The sequence below is a fragment of the Panthera onca genome, chromosome F1, assembly GCF_046562875.1.
Source record: "Panthera onca isolate mPanOnc1 chromosome F1, mPanOnc1 haplotype 2, whole genome shotgun sequence".
Lineage (NCBI taxonomy): Eukaryota > Metazoa > Chordata > Mammalia > Carnivora > Felidae > Panthera > Panthera onca.
In genome coordinates, this window is record NC_138355.1 from 18,565,576 (window position 1) to 18,591,104 (window position 25,529).

Here is a 25,529-nt window from a genome sequence, read left to right on the forward strand (position 1 = left end):
AAAAGATGCTCCATATAATTCATCATCAGGGAAACATAAATCAAAATTACAATGAGATATCACCTCAATGAGATAAGCCCATCAGAATGGCTAAAATCAACAACACAAGAAACAACAGGTGTTGGTGAGGATGTGGAGAAAGGGAACTCTCTTGCATCGTTGGTGGGAATGCAAACTTGTGCAGCCACTATGGAAAATAGTATGCAGGTTCATCAAAAAGTTAAAAATAGAACTACCCTAGGATTTAGCAATTGCACTTTTAGGTATTTACCCAAAGAATACAATAGTACCAATTCAAAGGTATACATGCATCCCAAGGTTTATAGCAGCATTATGTACAATGTGGAAACAGGCCAAGTGTCCATCCACGGACAAATGGGTAAAGATGGTGTGGTATATATATACATACACATATATATACATAATGGAATATTACTCAGCCATAAAAAAAAAAGAATGAAATCTTGCCATTTGCAAGGACATGGATGGAGCTAGAAAGTATTATGCTAAGTAAAATAAGTCAGTCAGAGAAAGACACATACCATATGATTTCATTCATATGTGGAATTTAAGAAACAAAACAAAGGATCAAAGGGGAAAAAAAGAAAGAAACACACCAAGAAATAGAATCTTGGGATGCCTGGGTGGCTCAGTCTGTTAAGCAGCCAACTTCGGCTCAGGTCATGATCTCACGGTCCATGAGTTCGAGCCCCGCGTCGGGCTCCGTGCTGACAGCTCAGAGCCTGGAACCTGTTTCAGATTCTGTGTCTCCCTCTCTCCCTGACCCTCCCCCGTTCATGCTCTGTCTCTCTCTGTCTCAAAAATAAATAAACGTTAAAAAATTTTTTTTTAAAATAAATGAAAGGGGGAGGGACTCAATATTTGCTTAGCTATTTGAAGGGAAGGGCATTCCAGAGTGAAAAAATAGAAGCAGATGCTAAATTGTGTGAAATGGTATGGCTATAGCAATTTTTTAAGTAGATATAAAACTGGCATAGTAAAAGAAGGCTTGGAGGAGATACAGGTAAATTATTTCCAAGAAAATCTATTAATACAATTACAGAATTTATTAGCAAGTAAAATATTAGTAAAGTCTTCATTTTTCAGAAAAGTGAAGAGGTTCAACACATTCTGGCAAAAACAAGAAAAAATATCCCTAAGAAACCCAGTAGGGGCACCTGGCTGGCTCAGTCAGCAGAGCACGCAACTCTTGATCTCAGGGCTGTGAGTTTGAGTCCCACACTGGGTGTAGAGATTACTTAAAAATAGAGTCTTAAGAAAAAAAAAAGAAAAGAAAGAAAGAAACCCAGTGATTGGTTAGGTGACACCTTTTAGTTCCAGTGTGGTTCTTTGTGACATCACTGAATTTAACCCTGAATCACTATAACTGATGATGTTATAATGATCATCAGTGTATGCTGTGCTCACTAGAATCTTAAATGCTTTGAGTAGAGCATATTAACCTCTACTCAGAGCAGTTCTGCTCTGTGACCAATTTTTGGCTATAGATTTTTCCCCCCCGATTGAGAAAGATGTCCATTCAAGGACTATCCCTGTCTTTTTCTCTGTTGTTGATCTGCTTCCTTAGGGAGAGCTTCTGCATTTGTGATGGAACTATCTGGACAAAGGTTGGATGGGAGATTTTTCCAGAAGAAATGCATTGTCTGAAAGTTAAGCCTTCTCCATCTCACTGTCTACCTTACCCTCTGGACAAACTATGCTGCAATTTTGCTAATGTGGATATACTGGAGAGTTCTTTACACCTCGTTTATATTTTAGTACAAGCTCTGTTTTTAATCCTGTCTGTTTTATCTGTGCATTACCTGTGGATGAAATGGAAAAAACGCCAAAAACAGGTGAATTAGTGATGAAAATAGTAATAGTTATAAAATATCAAAGCCTTTAAAACAAAAGATTATCAGCTTCTTTGAGGGAAAGTACCATGTCTTATACCTCTTTGTAACATCTCCCTGCCCCCACCACTCATCCCTCAACATGTAGTACAATTTGTTGTCTTGCATGTACTAGGGGCTCGACAAAAGTGTATTGAATTAGGAAGTCCTCAAAACAATGTAGCTCAACCCCTCTCAAGTTACAAAATACATCAAGAAAGTAGTGAGCTAGAATGGATACGAAATGAAATGAGTCGAATGGATAGGAAATGAAACTGGGCCCATAGGTAAGTCATTTGATCTTTCTCAGCTGCCTCAACCATAAAATGAAGCATCTGGACAAGAGATCTGTTAAGTCCCTTCCAGATATATCTAAGAAAGCTAAGTATGTAAAAGTGCACGTGTATTTTTTTTTCTTTTTTAAATAGACCGTAAACTTATTTCTAATGTTAGGATAACTTTCTGGGAAATGGCACTTTTAAACCAATTTCCCACTTGGCACACCCCCCCCCCCCAATGCACCATATTTTGAGGCAATTTTAAAAGCTGACTGACCTTCACAACTATTAGATATTTATAAAATTGCTATGATTTGATTGCATTATACATTACTGTTCAGTAAAGGAAAATATTTTGCTAATATTCAAATAATAGTATTTGCTCTAACCGTAACAAGCTTATATTAAATGCTTGCTGATTGTGATAATGATCACCACAATCTTACATGGGGGCGAACAGAAAAGAGCATCTCTTCTACACTTATTCCTTTTTTCTATAGTAACCTTTCTATTGTGTAGATAAATAATGTATCATTTTTGGAATTTATATATATCCAGGGGCACCTGGGTGGCTCAGTTGGTTAGGCGACGGATTTCGGCTCAGGTCATGATCTCACAGTTAGTGAGTTTGAGCCACGCGTCGGGCTCTGTGCTGACAGCTCAGAGCCTGAAGCCTACTTCAGATTCTGTGTCTCCCCTCTCTCTACCCCTCCCCTGCTCACACTCTTTGTCTGTCTCTCAATAATAAATGAATGTTAAAAAAAAGTTTTAAGTGTATATATCCAGAAAGCAAATGTAATTTGAACTACAATAAGAAAAAAATCTATAATATCATCTGTCTTTCTCCCTTTAGCTAAAAAAACCAGCCTCCTCAGATACATTTGGTAATGATCCAGAAAATCAGTCCCTATATGACATTGATCAAATACTCTGCCGGCTGGTGGCCACAACATCAATGATGTCCAAGTACCTGAATCAGGTGTCCTGTCATCCTCCAGCTAAGAAAGTCAAACACCGAAAACTAAAGAGGATGAAGAATGAGGGAGGAGAAGGAGCCAGAGGAAACTAGACCTATCCATATGCAAACATATCTCAGTCCAATATGGAGATTAGAGACAACTCATTCAAGGATAAAAATGTTCTTTGAGAGCCTTTGTAATTTTCTGTTACTTACTTTACCAAGACTTTCCAAACAAGTATGGGTTGAAAAAGTACTTCTATTCAGCTGAAAAGGCACCCAAACTTACTATAGTGCTGAGAAAAAGATTACGTACTATCACTTCTTCGTGTTTAAGTATTTTTTTCTTTTTAGTGTGTTAGATTGCTAATCATTAACCAATATGTAGAACAGAATCTTGCTTTAGTGTTTCAATAAATCTCTGATTTAAATAATATTTGTGCTTTTTCTTACTTTTCTGAGCAGATCTTTGGGCCACATGGAAACTTTTAATTTCCCATCTCATATTGCCAAAATAGTATGGAAATATTAAGAAACAGATTAATTTTCAGAGAGGGAGGCAAACCATAAGAGACTCTTAAATACAGAGAACAAACTGAGGGTTGATGGCGGGGGGTGGGGAAAATGGGTGACGGACATTAAGGATGGCACTTGTTAGAATGAGCACTGGGTGTTATAAGTAAGTGATGAATCACTGGGTTCTACTCCTGAGGCCAACACCACACTGTAGGTTAACTAACTTGAGAACAAATTTTAAAAATTTAAAAAAGAAATGGATTAATTTTTTAAAGTATAAATTTCTCCATTTTCGTTATGACAAATGATGAAGTAAGTATCAACATTTAAAAATTTTTAGTCTTTGGTTGATTAAGATTGCTCAATTTTTAAAAAGTAATCCAGACTTTTATTGATCAGCCACCTCATTTTTATAAGTATGGTTACAAATTGGAAGATTTGTCTGAGACTAGGAAAGAAGATTTGATTTAAAACCTGTTGAAAACCCCAGAAAAATATGCCAGCTCCATAACATACCTCCCATCAATATAAGGGAGGAGAAAAACTTTTAGAAAACAATTCTTGAGACAGTAACATATAACTCTATAGTCTTTACAAGGCATAGGATGGTGCCTGCCTTGAGTTATTGTGGATTATTAAACGTTTGCTTATGATTCCAGTTTCCAGACTGTCCTTCCTTCCTCTCTCCCGTACCACAACCCTACTCCTACATCTCCAAAAATGATTCTTCCATCCCTTCAGACTTCTGACCTGTCAACCAATTCCCTCTAAAAGAACATGTATACACATTTCTTCTAATGGGGACTCTTGAACACTTGCAAAGTCTCCAAACCTCGAAAACTTTCCAAAGAAATTTCTAACAGTGGAATTTTCAACAGTATAAAGGGAATTCTTTTTAGGGTAGGTATTAGAGTACAAAACTGGGCTTTAACAGGATGCCTGGAGGCCAGCAAAGGGGAGTTGTGGCCAGCTATGGGGTGAGGGAAAGTTACAGACCTGTCCCGAGGGCACTCTAAAACAAAGCTACAAGACACTGGATCAAACCACACAAGCCCAAGGCAAAGAAGGCTGGAAACCCTAACCAGGTAAAGGAATAAATGTGCCAAACCCTGCTCCCAAGAAATTCCCTCCCCAAGTGCTGAATATTCCATCCCCTAGTTAACAATTGTCAGTAAAAGACAGTGACCCAAAACCAGAGCACAAAGCTCTCCCTTGAGCTCACCCCCTCTCACAACTCGAGAGCGTACCCTCACTTTAATAAACTTTCCCACTTGCTTCTCTTGATTGTTGTCTGATCTGTCCTTGAATTCTTTCTTGGGAGGATGCCAAGAGCCTTCAATGACATCCCTGGACAGGCTAGACAGAGGCCTCAGGGTCCCGGTGCAGGGGGCAGGGGGCAGGGAGTCCTCCCCAGTCCATCTGACAGCATAGGGAGTCCTCTACCCCTTAAACCTCTCCAGGTGACCCCTACTCTAATCACTAGAACAAGAAATAGCAGTGGTTTAAATTCTCATTAAGTCTGAAGCAAACAAATGTTAAATGTTTCTCTGAGTAGTTGGTGTTTCAGACATCCCATACATTACCATGAAGCTCCAGTCCTTACAATTCCATCACTGATCAGAAAACAGAATGCTAGTTTATAGTATTATAGTCTTCTTTTATCTTAATTATTAGGAAATATTAGGTATAATTCCCCCAGGAATGTAAGGACCCGAACGAAGCAGATGGGTATTAGGAAGAAGAAAACCAATGGAAGCTCATACCCAAAAGCCCCAAACTGTTTCTTTTCAGAAAAGTTACAGTAAAATTTGTCCCTGGTTTGTGTTTTTTTAAGTATCATGGGTCATTCTTCAAAAATGGATTTTAAATTATACAATATGAATTTCACCTACAATAGCTATTCACGGGGGATCAATTCTTTGCTATTTGTTTTCTTTTTACTTACAGATCTAACCATGAAATTGAAGGTATTCATAAAAACATTGTCCCTAGAAAACATTAGTACAAGTGGGCAATTATCTATAAAGTAATGCACAAAGTATAACATCTTTTTCTTCCCAAAAGTGCTACCTTGCCTCAATTCCTTATTTCTTTTTTTTTTTTTTTAATTTTTTTTTTTTCAACGTTTTTTATTTATTTTTGGGACAGAGAGAGACAGAGCATGAATGGGGGAGGGGCAGAGAGAGAGGGAGACACAGAATCGGAAACAGGCTCCAGGCTCCGAGCCATCAGCCCAGAGCCTGACGCGGGGCTCGAACTCACGGGCCGCGAGATCGTGACCTGGCTGAAGTCGGACGCTTAACCGACTGCGCCACCCAGGCGCCCCCTCAATTCCTTATTTCTATTCTCCAAGCTCCCCCTCTCATTTTACTGATAAGCAAGTTCCTTATTGCTACCAGATGAATCTTCCTAAATATCACTTTCATCTTCTTCCTTTTCTACATACAAACTTTCAATGGCTCCCAGTAGTTACAGAAATGAAATGAAAACACCTTAGCCTGACATTTAAGGGTATAATCTGGCTATAATAATAGCAGCAACATTTTTCTTTAATGTTTTTATTTTTTGAGAAAGAGAGAGACAGAGCACAAATAGGGCAGGGCCAGGGATAGACACGGAATACAAAGCAGGCTCCAGGTTCTGAGCTGTCAGCACAGAGCCCGATGCGTGGGTTCGAACCCACAAGCAGTAAGATCATGACCTGAGCCAAAGTCAGACGATCAACCAACTGAGCCACCCAGGTGCTCCAATAGCACCAGCATTTTTCAAGTGCTGATCACACACCAGGCCTTGTGGTAAGTGCTTTATATCATCTCATTTCATTCCTCACAACTAACCCCAAGAGGTAGGAACTACTATTGGCTCCCTTTACTGGAAAATAAAACTAAGGTATAAAGAATTTAAGGATCTTGTCTGAGGTCACATAGGTTTCAAGTGGAAACACCAGTATTTAAACTCAAGCAATTTGATTCAAAAGTGCATGTACTTACTCTTTTACAATTCCATCTGTGCAGTAACCCACCCTTGCAGATTATGATTTTCTTTTCCAGTAAGGCAATCTCATCACTGTCCTCCAAAATGCCACTTTCATTCCCAGCCCACAGATTTTGCTCACACCCTGTCTCCTTCTATTGGATTAAAATCCCACTCATTCTCCAAGGCCCAGCTCAACTCCAACATGTTCAGACTTCACGTTCTCTGACAACCCCATAGCATGTACCACCTGCTCTGCTGATTTTAACCCTTACTCATAGTCTTTCTTATGTTGTTACTTATGTCTATAGCTTATCATCCTCCACCTAACAAATGTACAGAGGGAAGGAACAACCCGTTGTACCTACGACAATGCTACGCTCATAGTGGGCATTTAATAAATCCTTGCCGAAAGCAAAATTGCAGATAACTATCCAAAATGAATGCCATGAACTTCACAAGTACTGGATTTTTTTAACCAGTGTGTATACACATACATAGTTACACAGGTATTATCTCCCTGAAATCTCTAAGCTATGTTCTATAGGGTTGCGAAAATGAATTAAGCAAAATATCACTAAAATTCAAAAGAGCACATAGCTTTCTGACCTTTGACTGAAGCATTAACATTCATGCAGAAAAGTGAAAAAATTATAAATGTACAACTCAATGAATTTTCACAAATGAACACACCATGTAACTAGCAACCAGATTAAGAAAAAAACTACTACATCCTAGAAGTTCCCTCATACTAGACAGGTAACTGCTATTCTGACTTCTAACACTATAGATTAATTTTGCCTGGAAAATCATTTTAAGTTATTATAACTTTCTACCTGGGAAAGCAAACATATGACTCAAATATGCCATTTAAAAAAAAAGTTGAGGAATGGTCCATTCAACCTAAGTCTCTCAGGAAATGGCCCTCAACATAAACCATATATATATATATATCATATATATATATAATATATATATATATTCTTATAGGAAATTATTGTTGAAATTGTTAGAAGTTAGTCAATCAACTAGCTTTCAATATGTACAGTTTCTATTAAGTACAATGTTGGAGGCCAATAGCAAAATAGAAAAAAAAAAAAAAAAAAAAAGGAAGATTTCACACATCACCACCAGTGACTTGTGATTGTATCTACAAATAAAACATGGTGGCAAAAGGTGAAAATGCTAATCATCTCTTGCTTTGTTGATGGTATAACCTATCACTCATAGGGAAAAAAAATCCATCACTCAGTCTGTTTGCTACTGTCATTAGCTAGATCCCAAGACCTGACCTTCATTGCCCACTTGCTTGTACTCACCAATCCCTGTTGCACATTTTTCCTTAAGCTCCTTTCTGGCTTATCTCTTAACTCAGGCAAATGGAAACCGAAACCACCCCTCAAGTACAGGAACTGCCCTGAAAGACCACCAGCCCAGACCACGCAGAATAGTTTCAGCATAACCCCTGACTCATGCCTGTGCAGATGGACTGTAGAGTGACCTCCAAAATGATCGACAACTACCTTTACCTTATTATAATACTAAAATCTCCACCCAAGGAGGAGCACGAGCCTCATTTGCATAACATACAACGTATGTATAGGCCTGTTTCCTTAAGGTGCATGTGGGATCTTATGTGCACCTCTACAAACCATGACAAGGATCCCCTTGTTAAATATTCATCTTAGCCCTAAATTAAAGAAACCCACTCACCCTTGCTTGGGGAGTCGCAGCTTTGGAAGTTCTTCTTTGTGATCTCCTAATTTGCTGCAAATAAAGCTTCCTTTGTGCAACAACTCTCCTGGTGTAGTTTCTATCTGTGACTCACCAAGGAACAAACTCATGTTGGTTCAGTTACACCACTACCTTGTAGGCTTCCTTACCTGCCCAGTCCAGGAATTCAACACACTCGGTCTGGGAATACCGAGCAGCAACATCTCGAGCTCTTTCTTCCCGAAAGTTCAGAGCTTCTATATCAACATCCAATTCCACAAGTGCTTTCAAAGTTTCCAAACGACCCCAGGCTGCAGCACAGTGTAAGAGTGTGTAACCTAACAAATAGAATGAAGATGGTCAGGTCAAATAGACTACATTGTTTTAGGCCATTTTATTGAACAGAAGATCACAATGGCAATCAAGTATTAAACAATTACTGTGGGCCAGGCACTATTTTAAGTACTTTATATATAGTAAACTCATTTACTTCATAAAAACCCTATGAAGTCAGAACTATTATAATCCCCACTTTAAAGATAAGGAAACTGAGGTCCAGAAACTTGCCTGAGGAACACAGCCAGTAAATGACAGGTGAAAGATACCAACACAGGCAGCCTGAAGTCTAAGCTTTTCAACATTTCTAAGGAAGACAGCAACATCCCTAGCAGTAATTTATTTTGGAGCACAATTAGACCAATGACTTTAGTCTAAGGGATTGTCAGCAAACTCTAATTGCTAGCATTATTGTTATTTTTAAAAATTTAAATCCAAGTTAGTTAATACACAGTGTAATAATGATTTCAGGAATAGAATTTAGGGATTTATCACTTACAGATAACACCCAGTGCTCATCTGAACAAGTGCCCCCCTTAATGCCCCTTGCCCATTTAGCCCATCCCCCCACCCAATAGCCCCTCCAGTAACCCTCAGTTTGATCTCTATATTTAAGAATCCCTTATGGAGACACCTGGGTGGCTCAGTTGGTTAAGCATCCAACTTCGGCTCAGGTCATGATCTCCAGTCCGCGAGTTCGAGCCCTGAGTCAGGCTCTGTGCTGACAGCTCAGAGCCTGGAGCATACTTTGTATTCTGTGTCTCCCTCTCTCTCTCTCTCTCAAAAGTAAATAAACATAAAAAAAAGTTTTTTTTAAAGAGTGCCTATGGTTTGTCTCACTGATTTTATATTATTTTTGTTTCCCTTCCCTTATTTTCATCTGTTTTGTATCTTAAATACCACATATGAGTGAAATCATATGATATCTTTCTCTGACTGACTTATTTCGCTTAGCATAACACACACTAGTTCCACCCATGTTGTTGCAAATGGCAAGATTTCATTCTTTTTGATTGCCGAGTAATACACACACACACACACACACACACACAAACACACACACACACACACTAAGTCTTCTTTATCCATTCATCAGTTGATGGATATTTGGGCTCTTCCCATACTTTGGCTATTGTCAATAGTGCTGCTATAAACATTGAGATGCATGTGCCCCTTTGAAACAGCACACCTGTATCCCTTGGATAAATACCTAGTAGTGCAATTGCTGGGTCATAGAGTAGTTCTATTTTAAATTTTTTGAGGAACCTCCATACTGTTTTCCAGAGTGGCCGCACCAGTTTGCATTCCCACCAGCAGTGCAAGAGTTCCTCTTTGCGTCCTCACCAACATCTATTGTTGCCTGAGTTGTTAATTTTAGCCATTCTGACTGGTGTGAGGTGGTATCTCATTGTGGTTTTGATTTGTATTTCCCTGATGATGAGTGATGTGGAGCATCTTTTCATGTGTCTGTTAGCCATCTGGATGTCTTCTTTGGAAAAGTGTCTATTCATGTCTTTTGCCCATTTGTTTACTGGATTATTTGTTTTTTGGGTGTTGAGTTTGATAACTTCTTTATAGATTTTGAATACTAACCCTTTATCTGATATGTCATTTGCAACTATCTTCTCCCATTCTGTTGGGTGCCTTTTAGTTTTGCTGACTGTTTCCTTTGCAGTGCAGAAGCTTTTTATCTTGATGAGGTCCGAATAGTTCATTTTTGCTTTTAATTCCCTTGCCTTTGGAGATGTGTCAAACAAGAAATTGCTGCAGCTGAGGCCAAAGAGGTTATTGCCTGTTTTCTCCTCTAGGATTTTGATGGCTTCCTGTCTTACATTTAGGTCTTTCATCCATTTTGAGTTTATTTTTGTGTCTGGTGTAAGAAAGTGGTCCAAGTTCATTCTTCTGCATGTCGCTGTCCAGTTTTCCCAATGCCATTTGCTGAAGAGACTTTTTTCCATTGGATATTCTTTCCTGCTTTGTCAGTTGCCATATATTTGTGGGTCCATTTCTGGGTTCTTTATTCTATTCCATTGATCTATGTGTCTGTTTTTGTGCCAGTACCATACTATCTTGATTATTACAGCTTTGTAATACAGCTTGAAGTCTGGCATTGTATTGTCTCCAGCTTTGGTTTTCTTTGTCAGGATTGCTTTGGCTAGTTGGGGTCTTTTCTGGTTCCATACGAATTTTAGGATTGTTTGTTCTAGCTCTGTGAAGAATGCTGGTGTTATTTTGATAGGGATTGCATGCTAGCATTATTGTTAATACAATCATACAAATTATGACAACTATGTGTGCCTTTGGTTTGGAAATTAATCATCTGAATTAAAACTGAAAATATGACCCATCAAATTAGAAAGTTGTTTTTTAGACTAACTGAGGCAACTACTATGGGGGTGAAAAACGGGGAGGCATCATTAAAATGTTTTCACACTGGCTTAAAAAAATCAAGTCACAAGTTCATGGTTTCAACCTACCCACAGGATGTATTTATGACTCATTTAACTGGCCAAAGAGGCATATACTACTACTATAAAAAGAATTGAGCAAAAGAATGAAAAGATGTATTGAATCTATTAAGTACTGGGCACTTTATGTACCACTACTTCATTTACACCTTCACTAACCTTCTGAAGTCAGTGTTGTTAGCTCCATTAAAAGATACAGAGGAAAGTGAAGGTTAGAGATGCTATACATTGCCCAAGGCCACACTCATAGTAAGTAGCCAAAGCAAGATTCAAACCCAGGTCTGTTGCCAAATAAAGGGTTTATAAGTAGTAGAAAACAACACCTAAATGTTTGTCACTGAGTACAGCAGGGAAAGAGAGGCTAATGATTCCTCCACTTTCTTCGAGAAACCTCTCCTTGGCTCCCTACTTGCCATATTCCCACAATTCCAGTTCTGCTTTACATCAAGGTGTAAACTACCTTTGGCTTGAGGATATCATAACCAGAAGGGTTAATAAAGGAATCAAAAATAAGATGAAGTGAACTACTCCGGATCAGCCAAAATTGGAATTACCTCCCCTCTTTGGCCCAACCTTTCTTTTAGTATCACAACAAGTGAGAAATTTCAAAAACCAAGAGATAGACACTGGCCCAAGAATTTCATTTTGCCTTTATCCTCTACAAAATGGGGGGCGTGGGGCAAGAAATACCCTGATACCACCCTTATTCTTGCTTTCTGCATGAAGTCTTCAATGAGCTGAAAAGTCCAGGGCCCCTGATTTGCTGGGGGAGGGAAACACTATCTACAGACAAGATGCTGCTAATATGACCAAGAAGACATTCCAAGTGAGATGTTCTGGCTCCTTATACTGCTTTTCTCAAGGCTAATGTTACAGGCCACTGGTAACATCTAATTTTTTTTCCTATTTAATATGCATAGTTTAAAAACAAGAAAATATATTTCTAAACAAAAGAGGATTTTAACAAAAAATTTACATGTTTTTAAAACACCTTTACATGTTTTTCCCCTTGTTGAAGATGGCCTCTTTTCTAGAAAGAAACACACAGATACTTGTAGTACATTAAGCCCATTGCTGTCCCAGAAGAAGAAAAATATTTAAATCAGATTATTTCAAAAGCATCCATATGAGAAAGGGATTTTCTTAACGTCCTCCATAATGTTGTCAATGAGCAATGGATCCCAGGAGAGGGATATAAGGAAGGCCACATGTTAGAAATCCTAGTAGCAAGAAAGGTACCATAAATGGAACTGGGAAGGATTAGGGTTAATTCTTTTTTTTTAATACAAAATTTATTGTCAAATTGGTTTCCATACAACACCAAGTGCTCATCCCAACAGATGCCCTCCTCAATACCCATCACCCACCCCCCTCTCCCTCCCACCCCCATCAACCCTCAGTTTATTCTCAGTTTTTAAGAGTCTCCCATGGTTTGCCTCCTTCCCTCTCTGTAACTTTTTTTTTCCTTCCCCTTCCCCTCCCCCATGGTCTTCTGTTAAGTTTCTCTGGATCCACATAAGAGTGAAAACATATGGTATCTGTCTTTCTCTGTATGACTTATTTCACTCAGCATAACAGTCTCCCGTTCCATCCACGTTGCTACAAAAGGCCATATTTCATTCTTTCTCATTGCCATGTAGTATTCCATTGTGTATATAAACCACAATTTCTTTATCCATTCATCAGTTGATGGACATTTAGGCTCTTTCCATGATTTGGCTATTGTTGAAAGTGCTGCTATACACATTGGCGTACAAGTGCAGATTAGGGTTAATTCTAATTGAAAAATAATCCCTTTGTGGAATACTACTACTTACTAAATAGAAAGGGAGTCAACTGAGCAGGTAGTTCATAGTAAGGCAAAAGATCAGACAAGAAAAGGAATCTTTTCCTCCATACAGGCACTGTTATCCACTCACTACAATCCTATAAAGTAGGCACTAGCATTGTTCTCATTTATAGATAAGAAAACAAAAAAAGAAGATAAGTACTTTTCTCTGGGTTGCTGTAAGTTTTTTTTTAATGTTTACTTATTTTTGAGAGAGAGTGAGAGCAAGTGAGTGAGAAGGGGCGGGGGGGGGGGGGAGGGACAGAAGATCGAAAGCGGGCTTTGTCACAAACCATGAGATCATTCATGACCTGAGCTGAAGTCAGACACTGAGTCACCCAGGAGCCCCCAGCATTGCTATAAATTAATGAAGGTATATGGTAAGGTCAAAGTCCAAGAATGGGGATGATGAGTCAAAAACAAAAAATAGGCCATGAAGCAAAATACTCACCTATCTAGAATATTTCTCACAGCCTGCCTACCACCACCACTACCAGAATCTTTGAATTGCCCAAATTATGTTGTTTCATGCCTCTACAACTTTGAATATGCTGGGGTTTTTCTCTACCTGAAATAATAATTACAGTAATGAAATAAAATAATACCAGTATAACTTTAATGCTTACTTAGTATTAATACTGGTGTTTTATAAAATGGAATTCAGAATTCACTCTTTTAAATTAGTGAAACTATTTAATACATTTTAAATATGAAAATGTATAAACACAAGATATCAAAGAAAAGTATAAGTATGAAATCGATATGTTAAGTGTATATTTTCATTATATTAGCAATATAAATTATCAAACTGAAAAAAAATAAGGATAAAAAACACTATAAAGAAATGTAATTAATCATGAAAGTTTCAAGTGAAACATTATGTGATTTTTCTAAATGTCCAACAATATCACCAAGATATTTTTGAACAATTTTTTTTTAGCCATTGAAGTTTTTCTCACTCAACATTAGTTGGAAGTGGTTATAAACTAAAACCAAGTATTTTACTTCAAATTATCTCACCTCTAATTTGAAGAGAGAGATCTCTGAATAGCTTTTTGCTCTTTTGCAAACACTGCAATCTTTTTATTAAGAGTAAGCTGTAATTTTTCCCCAGAGAAAATATTGCTGGTTCATATTTGTCTTTTTTAGTTTCTTCATGTAAAAGAGATTCCATTTCAGTTTTCTGATCAAATTCAAAATGATGAGATTCATATGTGACTTAGTTGGGAAGTTTTGGGACTCAGATTATTCTTACAACAGAAATTTTGCAAAGCCACAATATGGGCCATCCAAATTTGTAGACTTCAGTTTGGCTTTTTGTATACATTGAGCAATTAAATCATTTGTTTTCAATCCATACGTGATTCAAATTTCATTTTTTAAATACAAAATAATACTATTATACCTATAAAAAGACCAGTGTTTCAGTTACCTTAAAATAGTGGGTAAATATTCTAGAATATGCACAAGATTGTAATACTAAAATCTGATACTATGATTACTACACTGCCTGCCATGCTTTATCCCTCAACTCTCCTTTGACTGGTAAACTCTTGGTCATTCTTCAGGATTCAATATAAGTATCGCCTCCTCTGTGAAGCCTTCCCTGACTGTGTCCAATACTTCCAGGTCAAGTTGATTTCTCTCTCCTCTAAGCTATCTCATACCTTATCTCACCATATAGTAATTACTTATATATTTACATATTTGTTTTCTGCTAAACTGTGAACTTGCCCAAGTCTGAATTCATTCATATTTCTATAACCTCAGCTCTGAGCACAAGGCTTGGCTGTTACTCCACCCTTAATAAATGTTTGCTGATTTTATGTGGAAAGAAATTTTTAAACAATAATTTGTTCTGGCTATGCCTGCTTGAGTACAGTCGGGTTTAGTGACCAAAGCCTGGCCACAACCAGAGGAGGTTCCATAATCAATAAACAAACTACAGAGATCTGTCCTTGGCCTCATAAGAAAACAAGGCATTTCCCAAAAGACCAGAAGTCAGGAAGATGTAACACAAAAGACCTCAAATAGCCAAAGCAACCTTGTGAAAAACAAAAAACAAAAAACCAAAAAAACCCAGTATGGTACTGGCATAAAAATATACACATAGATCCATTGAACAGATAGAAAGCCCAGAAATGAACCCATAACTGTAGCCAATTAATCTTCAACCAAGTAGGAAAGATTATCCAATGGAAAAAAAGACAGACTCTTCAAGAAATGGTGCTGGGAAAACTGGACAGCAACATGCAAAAGAATGAAACTGGGCCACTTTCTTAAACCATACACAAAAATAAATTCAAAATGGATACAAGACCTAAATGTGAGACAGGAAACCATAAATATCTTAGAGGAGAATACACACAGTAACCTCTTTGCTATCAGTAGCAACTTCTTTCTAGATGTTGTCTCTGGAGACAAGGGAAACAAAAGCAAAAATAAATTATTGGGACTTCATCAAAATAAAAAGCTTCTGCACAGGGAAGGAAACAATCAACAAAACTAAAAGGCAACTTATGGCATGGGGGAAGATATTTGCTAATGACATATCTGATAAAGGGTTAGTATCCAAAATATATAAATAACTTATAAAACTCAACATCCAAAAGATGAATAATCCAATTTAAAAATGGGAAAAAGAAATGGATAGACACTTTTCCAAAGAAGACATACTGATACCTGAAAAGATGCTCCACATCACTCATCATCAGGGAAACAAAAATCAAAACTACAACGAGATATCACCTCACACCCATCAGAATGGCTAAAATCAACCACTCAAGAAACAACAGGTGTTGGTGAGGATGTGGAGAAAGAGGAAACCTCTTGCATCGTTGGTGGAAATGCAAACTAGTGCAGCCGCTTTGGAAAACAGTATGGAGGTTCTTCAAAAAGTTAAAAATAGTACTAACTGAGGATCCAGCAATTGCACTAGTAGGTATTTATCAAAAAAAGACTAAAATACCAATTCAAAGTGATACATGCACCCCAATGTTTATAGTAGCATTATCTACAATAGCCAAACTATGGAAACAGCCCAAGTGTTCACTGATGGATGAATAGATAAAGATTTGTCATGTATGTATGTACATATGCATACATACGTACATACATATATACATACAATGGAATATTACTCAGCCATCAAAAAGAATGAAATCTTGCCATTTGCAATGACATGGATGGAGTTAGGGAGTATTACACTAAGTGAAATAAGTCAGAAAAAGATAAATACCATATGATTTCACTCATATGTGAAATTTAAAAAACAAAACAAACAAAGGGGAGAGAAAGAGAGAGAGGGAGGCAAACCAAGAAAGAGACTCTTAACTATAGAGAACAAACTGATGGTTACCAGAGGGGAGGTGGCGGGGGGAATGGGTTATGGGGATTAAGGAGTGCACTTGCTGAGATGAATGATGTATGGAATTGTTGAATTGCTATATTTTATACATGAAACTAATATTATACTGTATGTAAACTAACTGGAATTTAAGTAAAAACTTAAAAAAAAAACATAAGTAGCTTCTGGGACATCCTTAGGAGGGAGAACAAACTTATGATCACAGAGGCAACTGTGGGGCCCATCTCTGTTGGTATAGATGCAAGCCTGGATACTTCACAGTTCTATGAACAAGGCATTTATTATGATCCAAACTGCAGCAAAGATGACCTGGACATGATATTCCAGTGGTTGGCCATGGTTTTGAAGGAGCAAAATCAGGTAACAATAAATCCTGGATTGTCAAGAACAGCTGGGGTATAGACTAGGGCATGGATGGCTACATAATGATCGCCAAAGACCAGGATAACCACTGTGAAACTGCCTCCGTGGCCAGCTTTCCTACTGTGTGGGATGATGGTAATAAAGAAGCCCTTGATTAGGAAGAGAATATGCAAAAGAGGAATTTTATCTTAACACTGACCATATTTTATTGTGTGGGGTAAAGCAGCTGAACCACTGAAGATCCAAGTGTGATTTGATTCTGTGACATTTTACATTGGTAAATGTTCCTCTCTCATTATCACTGTAAACAGCTTTGTATGAATCTGTCTGATAACTTGTAAATGTTCATGTTTTAAAACAATGTATGAAATCAGCAAAACTAAAAGGCAACCAATGGAATGGGAGAAGATATTTGCAAATAACATATGAGATAAAGGGTTAGTATCCAAAATCTATAAAGAACTTACCAAACTCCATACTCAAAACACAAATAATCCAGTGAAGAAATGGGCAAAAACATGAATAGACGCTTTTCCAAAAAAAAAGACATCCAGATGGCTAACAGACACATGGAAAAATGCTCAATATCACTCATCAATAGGGAAATACAAATCAAAACCACAATGAGATACCACCTCACACCAGTCAGAATGGCTAAAATTAGGGGCGCCTGGGTGGCTCCGTCGGTTGAGCGTCCGACTTCAGCTCAGGTCACGATCTCGCGGTCCGCGAGTTCGAGCCCCGCGTCGGGCTCTGGGCTGATGGCTCAGAGCCTGGAGCTTGCTTCCGATTCTGTGTCTCCCTCTCTCTCTGCCCCTCCCCCGTTCATGCTCTGTCTCTCTCTGTCTCAAAAATAAATAAACGTTAAAAAAAAAATTAAAAAAAAAAAAAAGAATGGCTAAAATTAGTAACTCAAGCAACAGCAGATGTTGGTACGGATGCCGAAGAACCCTTTTGCACTGCTGGTGGAACACAAACTGGTACAGCCACTCTGGAAAACAGTATGGAAGTTCCTCAAAAATTAAAAATAGAAATACCCTACGACCCAGCAATTGCACTACTAGGTATTTATCCAAAGGATGCGGATGTGATGTTTCAAAGGGGCACATGCACCCCAATGTTTACAGCAGCACAATCGACAATAGCCAAAGTATGGGAAGAGCCCAAATGTCCATCATTGTATATATATATATATATATACACACACAGACACACACAATGGAGTATTACTTGGCAATCTAAAAGAATGAAATCTTGCCATTTGCAACAACATGGATGGAACTAGAGTGTATTATGCTAAGTGAAATTGGTCAGAGAAAGAAAATATCATATGACCTCACTCATAGGTGGAATTTAGGATAAAAAACAGATGAACATAAGGGAAGGGAAGCAAAAATAATAGAAAAACAGGGAGGGGGCAAAACATAAGAGACTCAAACACAGAGAACAAACTCAAGGTCACTGGAGGAGTTGTGGGTCAGGGGAGGGGCTAAATGGGCAAGAGGCATTAAAGAGGACACTTGGGATGAGCACTGGGTGTTATATGTAGGGGATGAGTCACTGGATTCTACTCCTGAAATCATTATTGCATTATATGCCAACTAACTTGGATGTATAGTAAATAAATAAATAACAAATAAAATAAAACCATGTGTTAAGTTTTACCTTATAAAATAAAACCATTTGAAAGTGAAAGAAAGAAAGAAAAAGGGAAGGGAAGGAAGGAAAGGACAAAAGAAAGAAGAGAATGGTTGTATGGGCAGAGAATGGCTATAAGTATTGGTTATTTCCCTCATGAGCATATGGCTGACTGGGAGCTGCAGGTTGCTGCCAGGATCACAAAAGTATCACACTGCTTATTGCTAGACTGAGGAAAGATCAAAATTCAAAATGTGGTTTTTACTGAATGTGTATCAGTTTCACACCATCGTAAAGTTGAAAAATTGTAAGACAAGCCATCATTAAGTCAGGAACTATCTGTGGTCCCCCCTTATCCGCAATTTCACTTTTCACAGTTGTGGGCACCTGCAGCCAACAGCGGTCTGGAAGCAGATGATCCTCCTTCCAATGTACCATCAGAAGGTCAATAGCATCCTATTGCTATGTCACAATGCCTACATCATTCACTTCATCTCATCACGTAGGCATTTTATCATCTCATATCATCACAAGAAGGGTGAGTGCAGTACAATAAGGTATTTTGAGACACATTTACATAACTTTTATTATAGCATAATTTTTCTATTTTATTATTAGTTATTATTAATCTCATACTGTGCCTAGTTTATAAGTTAAACTTTATCATAGAATATATATGTATAGAAAAAAAACATAGTATATATAGGGTTTGCTACTATCTGCAGTTTTAAGTAGCCACCAGGGTCTTAGAATGTATGCCCCAGGGATAAGAGGAAACTACTGTACTTGAATACTCATCTTCGTACATGCTTCCTTGTGAGATGTGTGAGATTTTCTCAAAGATATATATCTAGAAATGGGATTCTAGATCATAGGGTACATCTATTTGCAACTTTATATGAATGTTCTTCAAAGTGGTTATACAATTTACACTCCTTCCAGCAGAGTAAAAGAATTCCCACTTCCCCTACCTTCACCAGTACTCAATGCTGTCAGATATTAACATTTTTATCAAGCTACCAGTAGCGGTAGCTCATTGTTGAAATTTGCATTTTAATAGTGAATTTGAGGACATTTTTATATACCTATTGGCCATGAACATTTCTCTTCCGTGAATTGTTTGTTCCTATCTCTTGGGATCCTCTCTCTCTGCCCCTTTCTCTGCTCTGACTCTCACCCAAAATAAATAAATAAACTCTTTAAATAAATAAATAAATAAATAAACAAACATTTAAAAAATATATATATATATACACACGTATGTTTATATATATGATATATTTTTCCTTTAATAGCTTTGTTTTCATGTCTTATTTTAAGATACTGAGTGATATCTCAAGAATATAACAATCCTCCTCTATGTTTCACAAAGTTTTAAGTTTTCTCTTTTCACGTTCATATCTTGCATGAAACTGTAATTGATTTTTGTGCACAGTACAACGTAGGATCTAATTTAATTTTTTTCCAGATGAATAACCACTGTTCTCCACATATTAAATAGCTCATCATTTCCCCACTGAAATTTAGGGTCAGCTTCTCAGTTTGTATTTTTTAAAAACCTTAATGTGATATTAATTAGATTGATAAGTTAATTTGGAAGAAATTGCCTCTTTATGATATTTAATCTCACTGTCTAAAACATATATTTAATCTGGGTATTCTTTGATGTAATTCAATAAAGTTTAAAGTTTTTGCCATAAATGTCTTACAATTCTTTTATCAGATTTATTCCTAATCTCTGTACAGTTTTGCTGTGAATAAGATTTGTATTTTTATTATAGTATCTGATCATTGATGGTTTATAGAAAGCTACTGATCTGGGATATTGGTCTTATGTTCATATTCTTGCTAAATTGAATTCTATTAGTACTAATAGTACACTCCCTTGGAGGGAGTTTCATTTCTTCCACTCAGATCCTTATATTCAGTAGTTTACTGGTAAATATTTACAACTAGTTCTCTGGGAAGAAATCCTTGATTTGTACCATTAGCAATTTCCATGATATATATATACTCCTAACATGGCCAACTTCAAGCTACCAATGCGATGTCAACGAATTACAAACCCCCTGAAATTTTAACAATCAGCTTGCAAGAGCAGGTTAAAGCCAGCTCCAGTACAGTACAGTGTTAGGTCTCTTATTTATTTTTCTTGTCTTACTGTACTAGCTAGGACTGCCACTATAATGACAAATAAAAGCCATGATAGTGAATATCATAGTCTTGTTTCTGATTTAATGAATGTTTCTAAAGATTCAGTATCAGGTAACCTTGCTTCAGGTTTTTGATAGAGAGCTTTAAGGAAGGTTTCTTCTATTTCCCTAAGAGCTTTCATGATGAATGAATGCAACATTGTTTTCAAAAAGACTCTTCTACATCTATTGAAATGATCATGCAATTTTGTTCATTTAGCGTTTTAATGTAGTGAATTACACTAATATTTTGTCTAATGTTAAAATCAACCTTGCATTAATGGGATAAATCCAACCTAGTACAATACATTTTGTAATACACAATCTTAGATTCAATTTGTTAATATTTTACGATGTTTGAATCTTTGTTATTAAATGAAATTGGCCTATAGTTATTCTTTCTACTACTCTCCTTAACTAGTTTTGCTATAAAAGTTCTATCTCTCATAAAATAAATTAAGCAGTTTTCCAACTCTTTATATTCTCTGAACATTGTATAAGCTAGAGATTACCTATTCCCTAAAAGTGCAATAAACCTTACCTTTTAAAATATCTGAGCCTAGAGTAAGGTGGGGGTGGAGAAAGGAGGCCTATTTTTATTACTTACTCATTTTTTTTTTCAAAATAACCATTGATCTAGTCAAGATTTCTATTTTTTTTCTTGAATTAATTTTGGTAATTTACACTTTGTAAGAAAATTGTCTATTTCATCCAAGTTTCCAAATGTATTGTTATAGTTATTTATAATATTTTCTAATGATTTTTGAAGTCTTAGCTTTTCCTTTGTGAATGCTCTATTTTTAAAAATTCCAAATATTATTTATGCTCTCGATCTCTCTGATATTATCAAATATCAAAAATCACCCAATTATATCAAAGGTTTTTCAACTCTGTTGAAAGCAGATTTGGGATTTTTGTTGTTGCTGTTGTTTACTTTCTACAGTTTATTTATTTTTTATAATTTACATCCAAGTTAGTTAGCACATGGTGCAATAATGATTTCAGGAGTAGATTCCTTAAGCCCCTTGCCCATTTAGCCCATCCCCCCTCCCACAACCCTTCCAACAACCCTCTGTTTGTTCTCTATATTTAAGAGTCTCTTCTTATGTTTTGTCCCCCTCCTTGTTTTCATATTATTTTTGCTTCCCTTCCCTTATGTTCATCTGTTTTGTGTCTTAAAGTCCTCATATGAGTGAAGTCATATGATATTTGTCTTTCTCTGAGTAATTTCACTTAGCATAATACTCTCTAGTTCCATCCATGTAGTTGCAAATGGCAAGATTTCATTCTTTTTGATTGCCAAGTAATACTCCATTGTATATATACATATATACAATCTTCTTTATCCATTGATCAGTCAGTGGACATTTGGGCTCTTTCCATACTTTAGCTATTGCTGATAGTACTGCTATAAACATTGGGGTACATGTGTCCCTTTGAAACAGCACACCTGTATCCCTTGGATAAATACCTAGTAGTGCAATTGGTGGGTCATAGGGTAGTTCTATTTTTAATTTTTTGAGGAACCTCCATACTGTTTTCCAGAGTGGCTGCACCAGTTTGCATTCCCAAGCAGATTTTGGTTTTGTTGATCCTCTCTATTGTTTCTTTATTTTCAATATCATTACTTCTACTTTTTTCCTACTCTTCTTCTACTTTCTTTGGAAGAAAGTTGTTCTTTTTTTCTAACTCCTTGAGTTAAATGCCTTGCTTATGATTTTCAATGTTTCTTATATTCTATTATATGTATTAAGCTAGAATTTAAATTTTAGTTTTATTCCACAGGCTCTGACATGGACTGATCCTCTTGTCACCTAAATATTTCATAATTTCTAGTGTAACTTCTACGACCAACACATAATTTAAAGAGTGCTTCTGTTTTCCAAATTATAGGGGATTTTCAGTTCTCTTTTCATTACTACTTTCTAATCTTATTTAATTATGTTTAGAGAACAAACACACATGCTCTAGATTCTTTGATATTTGTTGAGACTTCCTTTATGGACTTAATTGTGATCAATTTTTTAAAATGTTCCATGGGAGCATTAAGAAAATACATATTCCTGGGGCGCCTGGGTGGCTCAGTCAGTTAAGCATCCGACTTTGGCTCAGGTCATGATCTCAAGGTTTGTGAGTTCAAGCCCCGCCTCAGGCTCTGGGCTGACAGCTCAAAGCCTGGAGCCTGCTTCGGATTCTGTGTCTCCCTCTCTCTCTGTCCCTCCTCCTCTCACTCTCTGTCACTCTCTCAAAAATAAATAAATACTTAAGAAAAATTCTTGGCAGGGGCACCTGGGTGGCTCAGTTGGTTAAGCATCCGACTTCAGCTCAGGTCATGACCTTGCAGTTCATGAATTTGAGCCCCTCATCAGGCTCTGTGCTGACAGTTCAGAGCCTGGAGCCTGCTTCAGATTCTGTGACTCCCTCTCTCTGCCCCTCTCCTGTTGATACTCTGTCTCTCTCTGTTTCTCTCTCTCTCAAAATAAATAAACATTAAAAAATATTTTAAAATGTTTTTAAATGTATATTCCGTATTTTCTGGAAGTCATTGTTATTTTTAATTTTCTTCAATGACCATATTTGCAACCTGAAAAAAAAAAAGGTGACTGAAAAAAAGAGATAATTAGATCATGACTACAAAACTAAAAAATCTTCAAAGGAGTGATAATATTATTATTAAGCACTTATTATATATCAACTTAGCATGTGCCAATTACAGTGATAAGATATTTATATTTACTGTCTTTTTTAATCCACACAGCATCCTACAAGGAAAATACAATCATTATCCCCATTTTGCAGATGAAGAAACAGAAGCACCAAAACATTAGGTAACTTGCCCAAGTCACACTGCTAATCACGAGTGAAGTCTACGTACTTATCTACTGAGCTATATCGTCATGTACACAGATACCCACATTTTCATATATATGCATATGTATATAATATATGTAAAATATAAGCAGGCATAGCAAATTCATCCAACTTTAAATATAGTACATAGCATCTTTAGGTAGTCATAAGTAATACTGATGAGAGAAAAAAGACAAAATACCTCTGGTGGTTTTTTCGTTCAGATTCACACCATATTTTGCCAAAGCTCTAATCACATCACTTTGCCCAGCCATGCAAGCTGCATACAACAAATTTCTCCCAATGATGTCTTCTTCCAAGAGTAGCTGCATGGCCTGTTCATGATGAGGGTTCTCAGGATCCTCAAAAATCTTCTGCAAACCTTCTACATCCCCTGTGAGGGCAGGTTGTAAGACAGGATTAAGGGTGCCTGTTTCTTCTGGTTCTTTCGATTCTCCTTCATCATCACCTTCTTCTTCTTCATCATCTTCTTCTTCTTGCTGTGAGGAAAATATTGATCTTTCTGAACTCTCTGACTCTGGAGGTCCGTCTGGCTCCATTAACTCCAAAATTACCTGAGGCCAAAAAAAAAAAAAAAAGTAATAGAAATCTCTCAAACAAATCAGTATTTGTTTATTCCATTAGTCAGCTGATAATACAGATAGGATGAAAATACTTAACTGGCTGAAAATAATTATAACAGTAAATTCAACAGGAACAGAAGAAGAAACAGATCAATGTGGGCTAGATTCATTAGGAAAAGATTGAAAGAGAAATTGAAAAGAATGTTAAAGAGACTCACCTGCCTAAACAAGGGTCCATGTTGGGGAAAAGTGAGAAATATAGTGGGATTATTGGAGCCAGATTAAAACTTTAAACGTTAGGTACTGACACTGACAGAATTATTCACTCAGTAATGCTTACTGAAAGCTTACTAATATACTACGTGCTATGTAGGCACTAAGTAAATTACAAAGAAGAATCAAATTTATTTCCTGGCCTCAGTGACTATGTCAAAGGAGAAAATATCACATGCACAAAATAAGTGTGATAAAAGGTAACAAGTGTTAAGTATCATAAGACATGAAGTATGCTATGGTAGTTCAGAAGGGATGAGATTAATTCCAGGTACAATTAATCACAGAATTCTTAGTGTTCCCTCTGGCAGAACACATATTAAATTGGTAATGATTCAGAGAACAGTAGCCTTCATATGTATAAGTCCCCTTCATATGTATAAGAATGTTTGTAGGGGCACCTGGGTGGCTCAGTTGGTTAGGCATCATACTCCTGATTTTGGCTCAGGTCATGATCTCGCAGTTCAGGAGACTGAGCCCCAAGTCCGGCTCCATGCTAACAGTATGAAGCCTGCTTAGGATTCTCTCTCCCTCTCTCTCTGCCCCTCCCCTGCTAGCGCTCTCTCTCTCCCCCTCTCTCTCCAAATAAATAAATAAACATTTTTTTAAAATATTAAAAAAAAAAAAAAAAAGAATGCTTGTAGCATCACTGTTCAAAACAACAAAAATCCCAGGCAGGAAAAAAAACAAAGCCCACGAACAGGAGCATAAACTGTGGCATATTCACACAAAATAATATATAGTAGTTAAATGAATAAATTAGGGTGATACCATGTGGTCAGCTTATAACACGGCTCCCAATGACCCTCACCCTGCCTCCTGGTATTCATACCCTTGTGTAATTCCCTCCCTTTGAATGCAGGCTGGATATAGCAACTCTCTTCTAATGAGAATACAGCAACAGTGATGGGATGTTATTTCCATAATTTAGTTATAACAGACTGTGACTTAGGTCTTGTTGGTATTCTCTCCCTGGCTCTTCTCACATAGTATGATGGACAGGGCCACCTTTCAAGGAACAGAGGGCAACCTCTGGCCAACAGCCAGTAAGGAATGGAAGTCCTGAATCCATTAGCCCATGAGGAACTTAACTCTGACAACAATCATTGATAGAGTTTGGAAGTGGATCTGCCCCAGGTGAACTTTGAGATAACTGTGGTCCCATGCAACACCTTGACTGTAGCCTCATGAGAGACACCAAAGTAAAAGATTTAGCTAAGTTGTGCCCTGATTCATGAGTCAGAGAAACTGGGAGATAAAGAACGTGTGCTGTTTTAAGCTACCAAGTCTGGGGGTAATT

The 25,529-nt window shown here is 37.1% G+C and overlaps 2 protein-coding genes across 3 annotated transcripts in view; one reads left to right on the top strand and one right to left on the bottom strand.

Annotated features, from left to right (window-relative positions):
* Positions 1-25,529, bottom strand: part of ANKRD45 (ankyrin repeat domain 45) — a 47,911-nt gene that overhangs the window by 15,844 nt on the left and 6,538 nt on the right. For both annotated transcript variants that reach the window (XM_060643555.1, XM_060643554.1), the window contains exons 2-3: positions 23,575-23,947; positions 8,501-8,668 (exon numbers count right to left, since the gene is read on the bottom strand). In XM_060643555.1, the coding sequence (XP_060499538.1) occupies positions 8,501-8,668; positions 23,575-23,932 (526 nt within the window). In that variant the 5' untranslated portion in view covers positions 23,933-23,947. The remainder of the gene's footprint in view (positions 1-8,500; positions 8,669-23,574; positions 23,948-25,529) is intronic.
* On the top strand, positions 1,403-3,564 carry TEX50 (testis expressed 50). The gene is made up of 2 exons (XM_060643557.1): positions 1,403-1,856; positions 3,024-3,564. Exons 1-2 carry the CDS (start codon positions 1,533-1,535, stop codon positions 3,237-3,239), a joined length of 540 nt encoding a protein of 179 aa, XP_060499540.1. The 5' UTR covers positions 1,403-1,532; the 3' UTR covers positions 3,240-3,564.